Raw genomic sequence first — 21182 nt, 5'->3', positions numbered from 1 at the left:
TTGTTAAGGTATGTTTTATGGCCTAGAATGTGTCTGTCTTAGTGAACGTTCCATGTAAGCTTGAGAAAAATGTGTATTTTGCTGTTGTTTGGTGAAGTATTCTATAGATATCTATGATATCAAGTTGATTGATACTGTTGTTGAGTCTAGCTAGGTCTTTACAGATTTTCTACCTGTCCATTTCTGATAGAGGGGTGTTGAAGTTTCCAACTGTAATAGTGGACTTATCCTTTCTTCCTTTCAGTTCTATCAGTTTTTGTGTCACATAGTTTGATACTTCGTTGTTAGATGCATACACTAATTAAAAGCTGCCTTTTAATTAGTGTATTTATACCACTTGTACTTAATGTCATTATTATGTTATACCTTAACCCTGCCAATTTAATTTTTATTTTGTTTGTTCTATTTGTTTTTCATTTCTGTTTTCTTTTTCCTGACTTCCTATGGATTACTTGAATCATTTTATAATTGCATTTCACTTTGATTTACCTGCAGTGTTTTTGAGTACATCTCTTCTCTCCACATTGTTCCACTGTTTAGAACATCCACTGAGTTTTTAATTTTTGGCTACTATATTTTTCATTTCTAAAACTTCCTTTTGGTTCTTTTTTATATCTTCCATTTCTTTGCCAATAGCTTTTTTTTTTTTTCTTTCCAGTTTGGTTCAAGCATGTCCATGTTTACTCTTTGAGACATTTTTATCATAAATCATTCAAAATCCTTCTTAGATAATTCTAACATCTCTACTCTATTGGCATCTATTGAGTGACCTTTTTCATTGAAGTTGAGATTTTCTGGTTCTTGGTATGACTAGTCATTTTTTAAAATTAAAATCTGGAATTTGGGGTATTATGTTATGATGCTCTGGATCTTCTGTTTTGGCTGGCTCTTTTGATACTGCTCCTGCAGGAGAAGGGGTTGGCATTGCCTCAATAAAATCAGATGGGGGTGGAATTCTAGGTTCCCCATTTAGTCTGTATTGACATGAGGAGGAGCCCTCTTTTGTACTGCTGGGCAGTAATGAGAGTTCTGGTTTCCCACTATGCTTCCATTGATACCAACCTGGCCAGGAGGGGCAGGATTGAATCATTACAGCTCTACCGTGGCTTCTACAGACATGGTGGGTATGCTAGGGAGGCTTCATTACTACTGGGTGTGGTAAAAGTCCTGAACCTCTCCTCTGATACCCCTCTAGTGGGGTAGGATGTCTAATTTCCACCTGGTAGGGGTGGAAGTCCGGGGTCCCTGGATGGTCTCTACTCTCTCTGTGAATGGTGGCCTCATTACCATTGCAGAGATGCAAGAAGTCCTCACTCCTTTTTCAGTCCTCTCTGGCACATCCTTGTGGGGAGACAGGGGGATTGGGGCACCTTATTACAACCTGTCAAGGGTCGAAGTCTAGTCTCCCTTCTTGGTCTTTGCTGATTGGAGTGGGGTTGGGGGCCAAAGTTTCCTGCCTTTCTAGGTGGCCCCTTATCTGGTCCTTTGGATAAAGAGTTTTTGTTGGGGCATTTTTTGTCTGTGATTGTTGGCATTTCTGGGTTGCTGGCTTTCTATCTCCACTGACACCATAGAATGGGGGCTGAACGTTAGCACTTGGTGGTGATAAAGGTCTCACCTTCTTTCCTCCTCTGACACCACCCCAGCAGGGTGGCTGGAGTGCTACTTATGGTTTGGTGAGGGTGGAATCTAGACTCTCAGACTTTGCTGATGTTTTCTTCTGTGGTGTTTGACTACAGTAGAACACTTATTGCCTAAATGTTTTCTGTCTTGAAAGGCTGCCTTTTACCTAGTACTAGATTGGGTTGATTGACCAGTCTTTTGTTGTCTGTGTCTAGATTGACCAGTCTTTTGTTGTCTGTGTCCATTGCCGTTTCCTGGTTATTGGCTCCCCTAGCTCCAAGTATGGGATGAATGAGGCAAAATGAAAACCCAGGGAACTCACCACCACATCATTCCTTGGGTTCCAAGTTCCCTAGGTGGTCTGCCTCTTTTCTTTATCTTTCTGAATCTTCTGTTTGTTTCATAGATAATATCCAGGGACTTTAGTTGTGATTAAAAGAAGCAATAGGGAAAAGTATGTCTGCTTCATCTTCCTGGAAACAGAAGTTCACTTTATCTGGTTGTATTCTGAGGGAACAGCTGACTGGATTTGCTGATGGATTGGGTGTGGGGAGTGAGGAAAGATCAAAGTCAATGATGACCCTTTCTGTCCTTAGCAACTGGAGGGATGAAGTTGCTTTTATTAGAGTTGGGGAAGGCTGAGGTAGAGCTGATTTTTAAGAGGAAGCTTTGGTAGTTTTTGGACATGTTGAGGATGCCTAGTGGAGATGTTATGTAGGCTTTTGGATTGCAGAGCCTGGAGTTAAAGGTGGAGGTCTGGGCAGGAACTGTACATTTGGGAGTTACTGATGGAGGTATATTTAAAGCCATGGGAAAAGATGAGGCCATTTGGGGAGTTAGTGTAGAGAGAAAGGAGGTCTGTCCAAGGACTAACCTCTAGGATGCTCTGTTGTTAAAAGATCAGGGAGAAGAAGAGGGACCCACGAAAGGGGCTGAGAATGGGCAGCTAAGGAAGCAGAAAGAAAATGAGGGGAGTGTGGTATTCTGGAAATCGGACAGAGAAAGTTTTTCTCAGAAGAGGGAGTGATAAGCTTCATCAGTGCTGCCAGAAGTAGAGTCAGGCGTGTACTGACATCTGACCTTTGGGTTTAGCAGGCTGTCCACAGCAATTTGGCTTCATGTTTTGCAACCTGGATTTCTTCCTTCTCAGGCTTGCTACCACTATTTCCCCTTTAACAGATCACATTTTGTGTGATCTCTTTTTTCTTTGTTCCGTTTGTAGATGAAAACATATGAATGACAAACATAAGTACTGCTTGATAAATTTCAGTGCTGGCATGAGGAATTAGACCCAGTGAATTTATCGATAATTGGAACCATAAGTTGCTCAGAGTCACTGCCATAATTTCTTCAAAGCTATTCATTTGTATTCTTATTTTTTGTTTCTGCATATTGAAACCTACTAATATACAAATATAAATATATAAATATATATATAAATAAATATATAAAAAAGAAAATATATAAAAAAGAAAAATTTTATTTATCTTATAGAAACCATTAATGTCACAACAAAATGACATCTTGCATTTCTTATTACAAGCTCCTATTATGTGCAGTCATAGCTCCAGCCCACCCACTTTGCTTTATAATATTGTCTCTTTGGGTCTTGATGACAGCACCATGACGTAGTATTTATTGCTGCCAGTTTAAAGCCAAGGAAACTGAGCGCATTTAGGTACCCAACTCAAAGATCATGCTCTGCAGTGAGCTGTATCTGTTTCCATAATCACTTTCTTGGTAACACTGTAAAGGAAATTACGTTTCATTTTCTTAACAAGCAGTATATACTTTAAAAAAAACATCTATTTGTTAATTAGAGAAAAATTGGTAAGTTCTGTTATTTTACTTTTTAGTTTTGGTCTGATAGTCAATATCAGTTTTTCTTTTACTATTTATTACTCTTTACAAACAAGTTTGGGGGTATAGAAATAAAACTAAAGTCACTTTTAAATAGTTATTTTAAAATATGATTGATTTTTATGAAGTGCTTTTCTAGTACTCATATTCATTGCTTCAAGTCTGCGAGTGGAAGTGAAACATTTTCTGGAACGCTTAGTGTTAATGTGTTTCCAGAGCAACAGCTGTTGTTATGCAATATGGAGGGTATTTGCTGTAACAGCTTGCTGTGTTGAGTAGCTAGAGAGGGAAGTCTTCCAAAGATGTATCCTATCACTGCAAATAAGTAAATAAAACCAAATCCCCCACTAGACCATGTACAGAGTAGCTATGGAAATGCTATGTTTGATCTTTTCAATGATTTTCTGCTTAAAGTGGACAATTTTGGAGGGCTGGTCTTTTCGAGTGGAGACTTGGAGGTTCAGTCTATGCAGTTCATTATCAAAGGGAAATATTGACCATCCACTTGCTGGGACTTTAACCAGAAGAGTTGAAAGTGACTTCTGAGACTGGTAGTTCTACCTTTTTATCAAGAAACAAACAGAAAACTAGTGAGGCTGGTTAAGTGACTCCGCTGTAAAAATCACACGGCAAATAGTAGGCAGGTCAGCTAGGAGAACTCTAGGCTGCCAGTAGGCGTTTCTACCACGTTCCTTGAGATTGGTGCTTAGAAGAGGCCAAGTCAAGGAAAGATGCTCACGGGGGCTTTAGGTACTGTACTTGGTGAATCTTGATTTTAAACCACAAAGATCATGTTCCCCGCTAAGTGGAGAAAATGTGACTCTCAGTCTGTTGTTGAATAAGCAAAGTGCAAATGTTAGTTCTGGAGTAAATGAGGCATGCTGGCCCTGTGAGAGATTCCAGCTATGTCCCTGCTATCTTGTATGTCCCCATGAGACACTCCTCTTATGCTGGCTGTGCTAGCATTCCTTGCGTGAGTGGTTCACATCCCAAAGTTATTCTGAGCTGGCCAAGTATTTTTCCAAACCATTTGCTGGAAGGGACAGGCCACTACTTGCCTGTATAACCCTCTCCCCCCAGCAACCAATAGTTAACTCTCATCTCTATACCTTTATTTTCTTCTTAGAACTTTTTAGCTTCCTTTCTTTTCTGTTATAGTTCCTTGATAAGGTCTCCTTGCCCATCACATTTTCCCCACAAGGCAGGCTAGTTTCCTTGAAGTAGTGTCAGATTTTCTGGTGCCTATATTTAATAGTATTTTACTCCTTAAGAAAATAATATCATACAAATATAAATTTCTATAAGAAAGAAAAGAGCGAATGTGTTTTCCTGCCTTTTTCTCTATCTTTCTCACTGAAAACACCCCCCCTCCAAAAAAACTAGACTGCAAACCTCTTCCCAGTGGTTTGATTATTGATGGATTGAAGCTCCATATGAACAAAAAGCCTCTTTTAATTTAAGTTAACCAGTGATTTTTCATATCATTTGTAGGGAAAGTTTCACACAACGTGGGCCAAAATATCCTACAGGGACCATCATGATCTGCCTCCTAGTTCCTCTCTCTAGCCACTTCCCCAACACCAAAGCTTTTCACTCTCTGTGCCTCCATACTGAGTTACTTGCACACACCTGCTCTCCTCCTGGGTTTCCTTTGTTTGTGCTTTCTGCTCTCTGCCTCCATTTCCTGCATTCCTGCTCTCCCCTTTGAGAATCACCTCCTCCAAGGTGCATTCTGCACTATGCCAAGATTGAGTCAAGTACCCTTCCTCTATTCTTATGTAATATACCATAGAGCTCTCTCCTTGCACTTGACATGCTGATAGTCATCTGATTGTGAATTTCTCTCCTATTAGACTGCTTGATGGGACATACGGTACTTTTTTTATGTCATATCACCAGTAAGTGCTAACCTAGCACAGTGCCAGATGTGAGGTAAATTTTTCAATCAATGTTTGAGTATGGGAGAATGAAAGTGTGGAATTCAATTTAGTTGTTAATAACTTCTTTCACTGGGTGTTTTATGATAAAAATAGAGGGGAAAATAGTAAATCATTTTAGTGCTATGGAATTCCTAAACTAACTTTTCTGATGCAAAAATAGTAGAAACTACTTTTGAGTCACATCTCTAAGAAGAAGGTTCTTAGATGTATATTTTTAATATGATAGAAGATCATAAAATTCCCTGGAAAAATGTGATTTCTAGGACATAAGAGATTTGAAGAGGCAAATCACGTGAGGATATGAAAATGAAGACTCTCGGGGGTCCTAGACTACTATAGTAGAATACTTACAACTAGGTAAGCAAATCTTTGCTATAATTGTTTTCCATTAGCTGTACAAAAACTTTGGACAAGCAGGTTCAAATTTAACACTTAAAAAAGTATATAAATAAAATGGTCCTAAAAATGTTCCTTTCATGGCTTAATGTGGATAGCAAGTCTTCTCACATATAGATCAGATTTTTTATTTTTCTTTCTTTCCTTTCTCTTCCCTTTCTCTCTCTTTTCTCTCTTTCTTTCTTTCGAGGAAGATTGTCCCTGAGCTAACATCTGTGCCAACCTTCCTCTACTTTGTGTGTGGGACGCTGCCACAGAATGGCTTGATGAGCAGTGTGTAGTTCCGTGCCAGGATCCAAACCCACAAACCCTGGGCCACCAAAGCGGAGCACGCAAACTTAACCACTACGCCATTGGGCCAGTCCCAGATCTGATTTTTCAAAAGAGAATTGGTGAATGACAAAATTTGTCTCTCTTCTGGCATTTTTAGAGTTAGGCGGGAGCACTTACAGAAATCCCTGATCATCTTGATTCGTTTCTGTGCGCTGGGTATTCAGGAGCATTGACAGGATGATTCCATAGTCTTCCATAGTCAAACTTAGTACCCAGGTGTTAACGTCTCATTACTTGATACCTTAGCTCATCTCGTTTCTCGCTAGTAGGGATTTAGGTGATAAAGACTCTCCAACTATTGTGGGAATGAGGCCAAAACCATGGATTTATTTCCATTTGAATGAGTTTGCTTCATCCTGTTCCATGGCCATTAAATATCCCACCAACCTTTGCTGTGTAACTTGAGATTTCAGTGGAGACTAAGTGATAAATTATTGATTAGTCACTCCTTCGTATTTTATTGAGCATCTATCACATGCCAGGCATAAAGCTTCCCCTAGGGTTAGAAAGATGAGCAAGACTGAGTCTTCGCTGCAAAGGAGTTCACAGTCAAGAAGTGGAGGTGGGGATGCAAAGAGAGAGAGCCAATACAGAGGGCTAAGTCCGGGGACTGGCGTGTATCAAGAACACTGACTGAGAATGAAGCCCTGGCCCTCTGGTCAGTGTTTACCTCTGTTAACTCTTCAATCCTCTTAACAACACCATAAGATAAGTGTCATTATTATCACATTGTAGGGAAGGCAAGTAAGCCATGGAGAGGCTAAGTAACTTGCCCAAGGTCACACAGCTGGTAAGGGAATCAACTCTTGAGTCTGTCTATACTTCTACTGATTCTGCAGTCTCCTGCCTTTTAGTGGAGATGAGGAAATGCCTCCATTTTGTCCCTTCAAGGAGGGAAGGAGGTTGAGTGGACCTAGAATGACAAGTAGGAAGGCTATTTCTTCTAGCTAGGGGAAGCAGTATTGCAAAAGCCTAGGGGCATGATAACAGCATCCTCCCCACACTCCCCTGAAACTTCAGTATAATTTCAGCATTTCTGGAGGATAGAGTAGGAGGAGCTAGAGTGGGAGGATTTGAGCCCAGAAGGCTTCAACGAAGCAGTGGCAATTTGCAACGAGCATGGAGACTAATGGCGTCTGAGACTGAGTTCAAATCCTGATCATGTCATTTACTGCCTGTTTAATTTTTGAAACTTTGCTCTACCTCTCTGAGCCTTTACCTATAAGACATAAAATAGGGAGTGCTGTGATGACAGAGGAAAGAGTTCCTGCAAAGACTGAGCCACTGCATAGTGTACAGCACTCTCTCAAAAAAAATTGGCAGCTCCAGAGAGGCCCCAGGGTCCAGTGGTTCTCAACCTGGCTGTACATTTCATTCTCCTAGGGGGCTTTTAAAAATATAGTTGCTTGTGCCACCCCTCAGATATTTTCATTCAGTTAGTCTGGTTTGGAATCCTGACTTGGGTATGATGTCCAAGTCCTCCAAATGGCTCTGCTGCTCAGGCAAGGATGGGAGCCGTCAGTCCAGGCCTCTGAGGCAGCAGGGGTCAGAGGAAGACCTTGGAGCTGGAGGTTAACCCCAGGATGCTCACCTGTCCCCCTGTACTAGGATCTGAGTGGCTCTGTACACAACAACTCTGTAGGGGAGGAAAAAAATTTTTCCTCTGTCCTGTTAGGTTCTGTACCTGGGGTCCTGCAAATTAAACTGTGAAACGATACAGAAAAGATTTATTATTATGTATGTATATGGAGGCCTTCATAGAAAAATGAAGACCCAAAGAAATGGATGGGCCTGAGAGCTTATATATCTTTTTAACAAAGAATGATAAATGTGGAGATGCGACAAGACAAAGGAAAAAGGGGTTTGGTCTAGGGGTGGTAATTGTGGGCAAATGACTAGGAAATACATAAGGGGACTACTGGACGATAAGATTTGTTTGTAGACCTATGTTGGTGCTGACTTGCTTCTTCTTTATGGCCATAAAAACTCCCCTGGAAGAGAGGATTTATGGCAGCCCTCATTTCTCAGAAGTTTCTGCTTTAGTCAGATAAGGAAAACTCCTAGAAGGTTTCTTTCTGCATGCATCGATTCTCATTTGCTTGCAGCTCAAAATAACCCTAATGCCAAAGTGGCATATTTGAGGATGGCGTATTTAGGGGTGGCGTATTCCGATCCCCTTCACCTCTTCCGAGAGCCTTGGTTTCCTGGCTCCTGTGACCCTCAGGCTGCTGGCTGCTGTGTTATCAAGCTGCATTCCACTATTACTCCTATCACTGCAGCCACCACCATGTCTCCCTCTAACTCTGCAAAACCATCCTCCCAGCACCCAGCAAACCTCCTTCCTACCCCCCAGGATCCTGAGGAGGAGCAAACCAGGCAATGACCATGGATGCTCTCTCAGACCTGGAAAGCTCTCTGCACCGCCCCCTGCCCCCATGATCCTGCTCCTTCTGGGACTGGCCTGGGGTCACAGCCAGCGTGGAAAGGGGTGAGGGCCCTGCCCCTCCTGCCCCAGGCACTTCCTCCCTCTCAGGTCTCCTCCACTGCCGGCATTTGCAGTAGGGAGGTGAATAAACTGCACGGGCCCTCGGTGTTCTTTTTGTCCTGAAAACATCAATGGACCGTGCAGAGCACACAGCTTGGCGCGCCTCGTGGCGGGGCTGAGACACGGGCACCCTGTGCAGCGCATCCTTCTGCTCCGGTGCAGGCGGTGCTGTATTTTTAGACCTGCCCGGCGCTGCCAAGACGAGCAGTATCCGGAGATGCAGGACAGGCGTGCTGGCCTGGGGAACGGCAGCGTCTTGCCTGGAGCTACGCAGCATATGCTGGAGGCTCCCGTTTGCCGCCGAGGACGGTGGCGGGTGGCGCGTTCTGTTTTGGCTTCATTTGGAACGTTTTATAGCACTTCACGCTGTGTGTGCTTGATTATGTGTCGAAACACAGGATGAGCTTTATGAACTAGCTTTGTGAGGTGTCTGAGGCAAGATAGCAAGTTTTGAAAAATGAGTAACACGAGTTTATCTTTAAACTGCAAATACAATATTGACATTTTTAGATACACAACCAAATAATTTATCAAAACACTATGAATTTGGAATTGGGATCATTTGGGTTGAGTTTTCCCTCTATGCTCTGTATGAAAGACGGTTTGTTGTATAAATTAAAATATTACAAAATCAAGAGGAGAGTTGGTAATATCTTAACTGAACAAACTCTTTTGGCTTGGAAAACCCACGAAGACAGCCGTTATTCCTGTGGTTTCTCAGCACCGGTAACAACAGTGTCAGTAAAGGTTACTCCATCTCCCTCCCCACTGCCCGGCATTAGGCCGCACTTGGGTTGCTATAGTAACTACCTAACTAGTTGTCCTTGTTGTATCCTTTTTCCTGCCAGTTCATTCTGTATACAGTTACAGGAGTGATATTCTGATACAAATGTGGCTATAATTTCTGATTACTGATCTTCAGGGGCTCCCTAGGACGCTATGATAAAGGACCAGCCCTTTTTGAGTGGCATGTGAGGCCTTGACTACCTTTCCACGTTCCTCATTTTCTGTTCCCCTCATCCACCTGGGCAGCAGCTGCCGAGGGCTGCTCTCTATTCCCCCATTCATGGAGCTCTTTCCTCCTGCCTTCTGCCCGATGAATTCTTGGGGAACACTTAGAGCCAGTTCAACTATGCTCAGGACAGTAGGCTTCTCTCACCACCATTCAGCCCTGAAATCATGGCCTCTCTGTACAATCGTCCACTTGGCTGCATGGTATTCTGTGCGTACATCTGCTAGGGCAGTTATCACACAGTGATAAACTGATTTGCTTTTCCCTCATTGGGCTGAACTTGTGAGAGCAAAGACTATGTCTTACTCTAGCAGTTTTTCGTGCCTGGCACCTAGAAAGTGATCAGAATATGTTTGCTAAATTAAGTGGGCTTCTGGTTGTCAGCAACGTACCCATTCACCAAGCAAGCCTGGCAGGGTCCCTCTCAGAGGTCCCTGGTGAGACACCAGTTCGAGATGTTGGATGGATGTGAATGGCTTAGAATGGAACTTATTCTAAAATAATCCAGAGTGAAAACTTCAGGCTGCTTTTGCCCATCATCTACATTGGTGAGGCTTTAATGCATTTTTATTACATTCCTAGTGGAAAAAGAAAGACTGTAGGGCTTTATTTTCCTAACCCTTTACATGAAATTCAGAACTGATGCCAATTCTGCCATTAGCTTCCCACCTTTGGTCTATGGTAATCTGCACACACACACACACACACACACACACACACACACACATACATGTACACACGTGTGCATGCACACATATTAATGTGCATAATTAATAGTCCACTTTATTTCATGGCCTTCAGTGTCCTGATGTTTTGGGTGATTTTTATGTTTCCTCCCTGAAGGATTCTTTTTGTTTTTTTTTTGTGAGGAAGATCGGCCCTGAGCTAACATCTGCCAATCCTCCTCTTTTTCTTGCTGAGAAAGACTGGCCCTGGGCTAACATCCATGCCCATCTTCCTCTACTTTATATGGGACGCTGCCACAGCATGGCTTGACAAGTGGTGCATCGGTGCGTGCCCGGGATCCAAACCGGCAAACCCCACGCCACTGCAGAGGAGCGCGTGCACTTAACCGCTTGACCCACAAGGCCGGCCCCCCTGAAGTATTCTTAATAGATGTCTCCCTACACTTCCTATTTGTGTCACTGTGGAATTTGACCTTTTAGGTACACCCCAAGATATGAGCTGCTCTGATGTATGTTCAAATCTGAATTTTCAATACAGTTAATACTCTTTCAGTGCAGTTAATATGCACTTTTTATGAATAAACTGAGACATCATGAACATAGTTTTGCATTCCATATACACGCTTATTTAACAAATGACAATCTCTAATGACTCATGATGTCCCTTTTCTTTATTAAAAAACAACAGGATAGTCTTCAAATGAAAACGAAAAATACTGTATATAAATGAAAATATTATGCAAATATGAAATGATATACTACACAGAATATGTTGATATGACATTTCAGTATACTCCAGGCTGATGATTTTTCAGCCAAGATCTACTGGAATGAAGTTACTAAGTAAATTGTTAGTGAAAGTAACACTGTAAGGGTAAAAGTTTAATCTATTTAGGAAAATAAACTGAGTATTCTAGAAGAACCATTTCTATAACATCCAGTGTTAGACTAAACTAGTCATCCTTCTCATTACAACACCTGACTAAGGAGCACTTTGTTAGGTTACTTCACCAATTTATTTAAAATCAACGGAACTTCATTTCTTAGAAAATAGTCCAAATAGTCATTAATTCTGGACTTTCCCAGATTCAGATGAAGCTTTCCTTTAATCCAAATTGTGATGATAAAGATTACATATAAATCTATTTATATTGTAAATCTTGCTTCATGTTCTAATAGGAATTCAATATTCTTTAAGTTAAGCATTGAATTGTATTTAGTGGTACAAATGGATTTTTAGAGATGTTTTCGCTTGCATAGTCCAAAGCTTTCAAAGACAAAGCTTTGCAGTTTTTATGGCTCATGTAAAGAACAAGGAAATAAACTAAGTGTTCCCTGAGATACATTCAACATCTAGGAGTTTTAAACAATATAAACCACTGACCAAACAAAAACATCCTTCCCACCAAAATTGTACATATGTTAGAGTTGAAAGCTTGTCCCCATCCTAGATCCATGAAATTAGAAGATATCTTCTTTTTTATCTGCTGGGAAAGATTCTCTGTGAGCTAACATCTGTAGCCAATCTTCCTTTTTTTTTTTTCTTCTCCAAAGCCCCAGTATTTAGTTGTATATTCTAGTTTTAGGTCCTTCTGATTCCTCTATGTGAGTGGCTGCCACAGCATGGCTACTGATAGACAAGTGGTGTGGTTCCGCGCCCGGGAACCAAACCTGGGCTGCCGAAGCAGAGCATGCCAAACTTTAACCACTAGGCCATCAGGGCTGACTCTAGAAGATATCTTTTAAGCATCAACTGCATTGTTGACAAGAACATTTTATTACAAAGTGTGTAATAATTCATGATAGTAATAGTAAATACATTTGAGTGCTTACTACATGAAGCTACTTTTCATATATTTTCTTAATCCTTGCTTTATGTGAAGGATATCATTTTCCATATCAGAAAACTATGGTGTATCAGAGTCACACAATTAGTAAGTGGAGGGGCCCCGATATCATGTTTGACTCCCCAAACACGTGCACGTAGATCTCTTGATGTTGAAGGTTCTCTGGTTGCCTCAGTGTCACTTCAGACGGTGAAAGACTCTACCCAGTTCCACAAGACAATTCTTCTTTACAACTGAAGATTTTAATTCTGGAATCACAGTGTGCCACATATGCAAACTAGGTAACATAATTAGCTAAGAAACAGGGAGTTCCAAGAAATGTTGAAATAGGCTTGAAGTTACGCACTTTGGAATGTTGAAGCACAGGCAGAAAAATAAAACAGGCGGCGACTGCAGGAAGGAATCTCGCTTGGGAGCTATTTCTGTGTGGTCACAACTCTCCAGGCAGCCAGGTCCCCCCTTCCCTTAAGTACAAATCTGTTGCTCCCGTCTTTTCTGAGGACTCAGAATCAAAAGTCAGGCTGTTGTGCTAGAGCAAACCAAGGAAGAGGAAGTTGCAGTAGTTAGGAAAGGCAGCAGCTCTGGGGAGCATTTATCCGCCATTCCTGTCTGGCTCTCTTCCTCTCTCTCCCGCACCAGGAGTTTTCTCTCTTTTTTACCGTCCCTCTGCTTCTCTCTGTGGAGAGGCTTCTCTGCTTTTTCTGTCCTCTCCGTGGCCTGATTCATAATTCCTGCCCTCTTGCTTGCATGTGGCCTCGGCTTACAATGACTCTTCTGGATGCAGCTGCCAGTGCTTCCTGTGAGCTTCAACTCTGCTATTAATCCTCTCACTTTTCCAGTTTTCCAGTTCTCAAGGAATCACACTGATTTGCCCAACTCATCTTTTCAAAACGTAGGTCCTAAGGTGTGGGTCAGGGGTCGCCATATTTTGGCTGTCTTTGTGTCAGGTGTCTGACCCCATTTGTTTGTATTTTGGGTATTTAGGAGTGGAGGCACATGATATAAAACATGGCCACTGCCTTCTTAGAGGTTACTGGACAGGGAAATTTCCCATGGAAGACACTATGAGAACTTGGTGGAACTTTCTGTATTGGCAGTCTACTTTGCTCAAACTTCTGTACTGCACTGTAAACTATAATCTAAAGGGATTTCCACATGTCAATGGTACATAAAAAAGAGTGTGCAAGGCTCTCTGAGGGAAGTAATTCTCTTTCCTATTACTGAACATAATACTACCTGCTATGTAGCGTTAATGCAATTTTAACAATAACAGCAATAAAAGCAACCACAAAATAAATGCCATTCTTGGTCTCTTATTATATGCCACGCACTTCACATACATTATTAATAATTCTTTCAATAGCTCTAAAGGATGGATACAAACATCCCTATTTTACAGAAGAAGTGATAGAGGTTCAGGAAGCTTAAGTAACTGGTCCAAGGTTACATAGCAAATAAGTGGTAAATACTCAGGTAACTCTGATTCCAAAACCTACATTTCTTTACTGCATTATGCTGACAAGATATTTTTTTTAATAGTCAAATATATTTAAAAGAAATTAAAATGAGAATAGTAGCCATCTATATTTATGCAGACATTCATCTTTTCTGTATCTCTTCATTCATTCCTGAAGTTTCAAGTGAACTCTGGTGTCATCTCTCTTCAACATAAAGAAATTCCCTTAGCATTTTTTTGTAGGGCAGGTCTGCTGGTGACAAATTCTACGTTTTCCTCCTTGAGAAATGGCTTTATTTCACCTTCGTCCCTCAAAGATATTTTCACTGGAAGCAGAATTTTAGGCTACTAGTCTTTTCTTTTGGCGCCTTGAAGATGTGGTTCCACTGTCTTCTGGCTTCCATCATTTCTGATGAGAAACTTGAAGCCTTTGAAGTTGTTCCCCCATGTTTAATATGTCATTTCCCCTCCCTGCCACCCCTGGCCGCTTTCAAGACTTTTTCTTTGTGGTTTTCAGTAATTTTATTATTATGTATCTGGGCTGGTTTCTTTGTGTTTATCCTCTTTGGAGTTTGTTGAGTTTCTTATATCTGTAAACTTGTCTTTCACCAAATTTGGGAAATTTTCAGGCATTATTTCTATGAATGTTCTTTCTGCATCAATATCTTTTGCCTCTGCTTTAGGGACTCCAATGTCACAAATGTTGAGATCTTTTGATAATGTCCCCAAGTCTCTGAGACTCTAGTCGGTATTGTTTTCAATCTCTTTTCTTTCTGTTGTTCAGATTGGATAAATTCTCTTCCTCTATCTTAAAGTTCACTTGCTCTTTCTTCTCTCATCTCTTTTCTGCTATTGAGCTCACGTAATGGACTTTTGAATTTCAGATATTATATTTTTCAATTCTAAAATTTCAATTTAGTTCTTTTTTTATAGATGCTATTTTTCTTCTGAGAATTTCTATCTTTCTATTTACTTCAAGAGTGTTCACCTTAGTTCATAAAAAATGGTTCTAATAGCTGATTTAAAGTCTGTCTGATAATTCACACATCTGAATCATCTTTGGGTTGGCATCTGCTGATTGCTTATTCCTTTGAGAATTGGTTTTGAGATTTTCGTGGTTGTTGGTATATCAAGTAATTTTGGATTGTATCCTGGACATTTTGAATATTACATTGTCAGACTCTGCATACTGTTAAAATTCTTTAGAGAATCTTATTGTTTTGTTGTTTGAACAGGCAACCAACCTGCATCTTCTGTCTTTTCCTTCTGTGGTAGTAGTTTCAATGTCAATTCAGTTTTTGAAGGCTTTGCTATGCTATTTAGGTCTGCCTGGGGCATGCACCACTCAGGGCTTGCTCTGATACTCGGATGGTTTTTATACCATCATTTGATTCTCAAAGCCTTTACTGTACTTCTCTCGGCATTTTCTATGCATGTATAACTTGGGGAGTGAGCTCATTACTTGTGTAGATTCAAACACAGAATTAGAGATTCTCTTCTCCAGCTCTCTCTCACCTGCAGGATTTCCCCCATACTCTCTGGCTTCTAGGGCCCCTTTTTCCAGTTTCTCTGGCAGGTGTTATTGGGTCCTCTTGGAGTTTTGGCCTCCTGTGCTGTGGCATAGTTCCATGCAGTTGCACTACAGTGCAAAGCAGCAAGAAAAAAGAGAAAATGTATCAGATTGATGCCCCCACTCTTTGCACAATGGGAGTCCCTTTCTGTGATTCTTCTATCCAAAGGATTGGATCACCTTTCAGCATCTTAAATGCCCCTGCCTCTGCTGGGGTGGGAGTGCACACCTACTTTTGAGGCTGGCCTTGAGGCAGGACTAGGAGAATAAAAAGAGAAAGATAAACATGACAATTTTCTCCATACTGTGGCTTGCAGGGGCCCCCTTTCCTGCTTTTCTAGCCAGAATGATGACTGTAAGTGGGGATTTTTTGCTGTTTACACCTTTTACAAAGTTCCCAGTTTGGCTTGCCTTCAGGCCAAATCCAGAAAGAGAAAAAAAGGAAAAACCTAGAAAGCTCTTTGTAGTTGAGTTGATCTTTCTTTAAGGTTTGACTTCCTTTCTTAATCCACGTGTTTTGTTTTCTTTTCAGAATCCTCAGAGAGTTGTTTGCCATATTTGTCCAGTTTTAGTGTGATCAGAGGAGCGATAGAATGGGTTCCTATTCTCCGGACTGCCTCTTATGAGTGCTTATACCCCTGGCACTTTCCACAGAACCTGCCATGTGATAGGCAACGAAGTAAATGAGGTGAATGAAAACATGAAGTGGAAAGCTTGCCAATTATCTAGTAAACTCTAGTAGGACTGGGATGGGAAATATTTGGCTGATAGTCTGTCACTCTTACTTTCCACACTCAAAGCTGATCAATACTTTACTGCTCTGCTCCCTGCAGAGCCTGAATACAACCACAGAATACACTCTAACGCAGCAAACCTGGAAGTCACTGCCAAATGAACAGCTTTGGTCCATGAGGTGAAAACCTCCCCTTTATTCCTGTCTTCGAGACTTAGTTATTCACACAAAAATTCAGCCTTCCTTTCCCATTTAACTGCAGTGACCCCTCTCTGCAAATCTCCATCGTCCCATCCTCTTTTCTCTCTTTGAGATTCCAGTTGATTGACATATTTTGTCTTTGCCAGGCGGGCTTCTTGAGAAAAATCATTCTTTGCTTTCTTATAAAGTTTCTGTAGTTTCATAAAAAATTGTAATTTGACTAATATATTTCACTACGCTTTCCCTCATTTACACCAAAAGGAATTTATTTTAGTGTTTAGCCTTTGGGAAATGATGAATTTGTTTAATAGATCGGTAATTATCCTGTTCAAAAATGATCATTAGAATTCCTCTTTATTTGATTACTATATATCACCAAACCCACAACCCATTTATCACCAGGTGCATGCATTAATTCAGCCTTGCTGGTCCTTGACTAAGATACCGCTCTGTATACTTCTCATTTTGAATCTTTTTAAGAACAAATATCAATAGAAAGTAGCTTAAATATATCTGATTTAAAATCTCAGTCTGTACGAAGCTTTTTTTTTGGTTTTGCTTGCCATTTTTATTACCTTAAGACTATTTTCCAATGGAGTCACAATCTAAATAAAAGTATACTTTTTTGTTACGGAATTGGGGTGATTATTATCAGCTTCTAAGGGGTCACTGCATGATCTGAGCAGGAAGTAAGAGACAGTGTCTGTAGATGTGAATGTCTTTTCATGTATATTTGATATGAAACACCTATACGTGACCCAACTGCATACTTACTCAAGAGGACTCTTTCTAGAACTTTAGATGTTGCCATTTCTAAAATGGAAAATCTGGTGAAAAATGAGCTCCCAGAGCATATTAAGCATGTGTGTGGTGCAAATACCGAGCGTGAGTTGATTGAAGGTTGACGTCATTGAGTCCGAAGTCCTCTGGTAAGAATTTCTTGTAAAGATAACTCAGGACCCATAGCTTGGGATGCCATCTAGCAGTGCAATGGCTGGAATTAGAAAAACGAAGAGGAAAGAAACTGTGTGACGGTCTGCTGTGTGCGCAATCTAATTGCGTTGTTCTTTTTTCCTTTTCTCCTGGGGTCTCCAGTTTACCGTGGTTTCTGGGCAGTCCTGATGCTTCTGGGGGTAGTCGCTGTGGTGACCGCGAGCTTTTTGATTATCTGTGCAGCCCCCTTCGCCAGCCATTTCCTCTACAAAGCCGGTGGAGGCTCATATATTGCTGCAGGTATGTATAAGGCAAAGGGTATGATTTCCAGCTGTGTTTTTTTTTCCTTTCTCCATATCCTCATACTTTCCATTTCCAGTGTCAGATATCAGGCTTCTAGTAGGAGTAACACAATGATATTCATATACAGCATTTCTTGAGAGCTAACCACACGTCAGATGCTTTTCCAGGGTCTTTCCGTTTCCCATGTGCTAACACACTTACCCAGCACGCGGTGTTCGCTCACGGTATCCACATTATATGAAAGAAGACACTGGAAGGGAAAGTTCTGCTGCAGGAGCCTTTCCATCTCTTACCTGTTAATTTTCTATCTTGGAGGTCATGACATGTCTCTCCGTAACATCAGGATATGGGTGAAATTTTTTGTGTGCTCTTAAAACATAGCCCCATGAAGACGTTACAGACCCTCATGATTTATTTATCACAGGTAAAAAGCATCTTTTTCTACATCACCATTCAATTTTCTTAATTGTGGTTCATGTGCATTATCTAAACACATTCTCTTCTTTGTAAAACCTGAATTTATTTTAGTCAGCTTTCCCACCAGTCTTTCTAATTCCTGCTAAAATGGTCATAGTACAAATAGAAAAATAATCGAATAGATGAGTCTTGTGAATTTTAAGACTGTTTCATTTTATTAGGAAGTAAAAGCCAGAACACTAACCTGAAAACATAAGCGCAAGGTTATTTGTAAAGATAACACTTCTAGAAAATTAGACAAACTTCGGTATGACCAAGACCAAACCATACGTGACTGTGCTGTATTGTAACATCAGATGAGAAAGACAGTGTTTCTACTTGAGATTATAGTGACAATAAAGGAAAGGAACAGAATGGATAGCTTTGTTGTCTTTATAATCGTTTCAAAGACAGTTTATGATGTTGCCCATCATCCCTTAATCAATGGTCAATTAACAAACAGTTCCTTTAAATGTTCTTTTTGCATAATATGGCGCTTAATTCTGTAGAGGGAATAAAAAAATAATCAGATATGGATCCTCTGCTCAAAGTGCTAAAAAAACCCACTCTGAGAACAAGAGTGCTGTTTAACCTATTCTGTCTTTCTTTTTGTCTTTTATTTCAACTCTTGTCTTCACTGGTTTTTCAAGGGCCTTTATCAAAGGCTTGGATTTACTCATTTGAGCTCATAATTTTTTTAATAACTTAAAAAAATTGGGGTATAATTCACATACCACAAGATATACCATTTCAAAGTATATAATGCAGTGTGTTTTAGTACATTTACAGAGTTGTGCAAATATCACCGCTATCTGATTCTAGAATATTTTTATCACCCCACAAAGAAACCTCATCCTCTCCCCACATCTCCTCTCCCCAGCTCTGAGAACCACTAATCTACTTTTGGTCTCTGTGGGTTTGCCCATTCTGGCTATTTCATATAAATGGAATCACAAAATATGTGGCCTTTATGTCTGGCTCCTTTCACTTAGATCTCATAATTTATGACCTCTCTTCTTTAATTCATAATTCCATAAGCCCAAACCCCTTATATGCCTTAAACTAAGCATCTTCTTTGCCAAATATTTTTTCTCCCCTAAACCACATTCTCCCCTCACTTCAGGCAAAGGTCTAGTTAAGGTGCATATTTTTCCATGGTCTTGCCAGAAATAACAGCTCTCTGCAAAAATGTGTGAATATTTCTTCTCATTCCTTGATTTTATTTTTTAATCTTTGTCAACAAAAGGAATATGTAATAGCAGTAGTTTACTACTCACACATTATGGGTACCATGATTGTTTTAAACTCGGAAACTCTCGGATCCTGGGTTTGGTCTTATTAGAGAATTGTGTGTGTGTTTAGTGCTTTTGAGAAAAAAACCGTTGTTCATTTTTCCATTGAAAATATTGAGGGCCAGCCCCGTGGCTTAGTGGTTAAGTGCGTGCTCCGCTGCTGGCGGCCCGGGTTCGGATCCTGGGCACGCACCGACGCACCGCTTCTCTGGCCATGCTGAGGCCGCGTCCCACATACAGCAACTAGAAGGATGTGCAACTACGACATACAACTATCTACTGGGGCTTTGGGGAAGAAAAGGAGGAGGATTGGCAATAGATGTTAGCTCAGAGCCGGTCTTCCTCAGCAAAAAGAGGAGGATTAGCATGGATGTTAGCTCAGGGCTGATCTTCCTCACAAAAAAAAAAAAATATATTGAATTTATAATTTGTGTTGAATTTGTTGAATTTGTAATTTGTATGAGAAAGTAGTATATCCAAAGAATTGCATTTGGCTGAGAACTCTGTAGGGAGATCAAGCGTTTGATACATACTCATATGCCTGCTACCAGTGGATTTTCTTTTTTTAGTGAATCTTTTGCTGGTGTGGGTATAAAGCTCGATCATCCTTGCTCAGGTCTTAATGCAAAAGCCTGCTTGGGATTAAGAGGTATCTAAGGTGTTCTGGGAGCCTATTCTAAAAGCCACTAAACTAGACAATTATGAGGAGACTGCCTTTCAAATTTAACTTTTTTTTTTTTTGAGTGAGGAAGATTGGCCCTGAGCTCACCTCTGTTGCCAATCTTCCTCTTTTTGCTGGGGAAGATTGGCCCTGAGCTAACGTCTCTGCCCATGTTCCTCTATTTTATACGTGGGATGCCGCCACTGCATGGCTTGATGAGTGGTGCATAGGTCCACTCTCAGGATCCAAACCTGCAAACCCCGGGCCACTGAAGAGGAACGCATGAACTTAATCACTACACCACTGGGCTGGCCCCCAAATCTGACTTTTAATTTCCTTCATGGCACAATTCCTTATTGTTTGTGTAAGACTGTTTGTTTCCCAAGAACAGAGAGAAATATTCTGTTGGATGAGATAGAATATTGCTATTCATTTTATCAGTTCGGGTAGGAGAAGTGGTGTTCTCAGGAATAACTAAAGTTTACTGTCCAGTAGCAATTTCTGCCGTAAGACACAATCTTTTAAGACAGTTATGGGGCCAATAAGTCATCCATAAAGTTGAGTACTTATTCACAGAAGAATTTTTAAAATCTTAGAATTCTCTATTATTAACATTCCCACATAATGTTAATAGGCAGCTTATCTTTTCAAAGTTGAAGATGGAAACTTATGTGCCATGCTATACAAAGTCGAGGAAAATCTGGAGTAAACACTAGGTCTGTCGACCAGCCGAGGTTTTTCTGTGCCACATTTAATATGGAGCTGTGCATATAGTCACTTACTGAGTTAAATTAAATTGAATTTATAAGGCTTTGGTTAGATTCTATATTTTCAAAATGCAGAGAACTCATTCCATGTGCCTAGTATTCCAAAATCTCTTTCGTCTTGGGGGTTGCCCCATCATTCCCCTCCTACCCCAGTCACGATGCTGCCCTATGCCAACACGCTGTGCTCTGCCGGGCAGTTAGGAACAGGTGCTGCTTGGGCCCCTGGTGGCTGTGGCTGCTTTATCAATGCCACAAAAGAGATTGGACATGCTTTATTTGGACAGATGGCCTTAGGGTAAGGCAGAACCAAATTCTAAATGGCCACTGCTGGGTGTGTGCATGTAGAAAGACTCTCTGGCATCGGCAAGAAGTCTGTTTTTGGGCATTCCACACGTGGCTGAGGCGCGCTGATGTCACAGCTGTTGGTGTGAGGAAGGAGTGGGGGCCATGGTGTTCCTCTTGTTCTGTGAACAGGCTCAGAGCAGGGCTTGGAGGGGGTGTGTTGCCCCTTCGTGCACTTGGGCAGACCTCAGACCAGCCAGGCCATGTGTTCCCTCTGGAAGATCAG

General features: G+C 41.0%; 1 protein-coding gene across 1 annotated transcript in view; it reads left to right on the top strand.

Moving 5' to 3' along the window:
• Nucleotides 1-21182, top strand: part of TMEM182 (transmembrane protein 182) — a 55672-nt gene that overhangs the window by 19046 nt on the left and 15444 nt on the right. Inside the window, exon 4 of the mRNA XM_058534381.1 lies at nucleotides 17298-17435. Coding sequence (XP_058390364.1) covers nucleotides 17298-17435 — 138 coding nt within the window. The remainder of the gene's footprint in view (nucleotides 1-17297; nucleotides 17436-21182) is intronic.

The sequence above is a fragment of the Diceros bicornis genome, chromosome 40 (genome assembly GCF_020826845.1).
Source record: "Diceros bicornis minor isolate mBicDic1 chromosome 40, mDicBic1.mat.cur, whole genome shotgun sequence".
NCBI lineage: Eukaryota > Metazoa > Chordata > Mammalia > Perissodactyla > Rhinocerotidae > Diceros > Diceros bicornis.
Note: the sequence above shows the minus strand (reverse complement) of the source record. Positions and strands in the feature narration are given on the sequence as shown.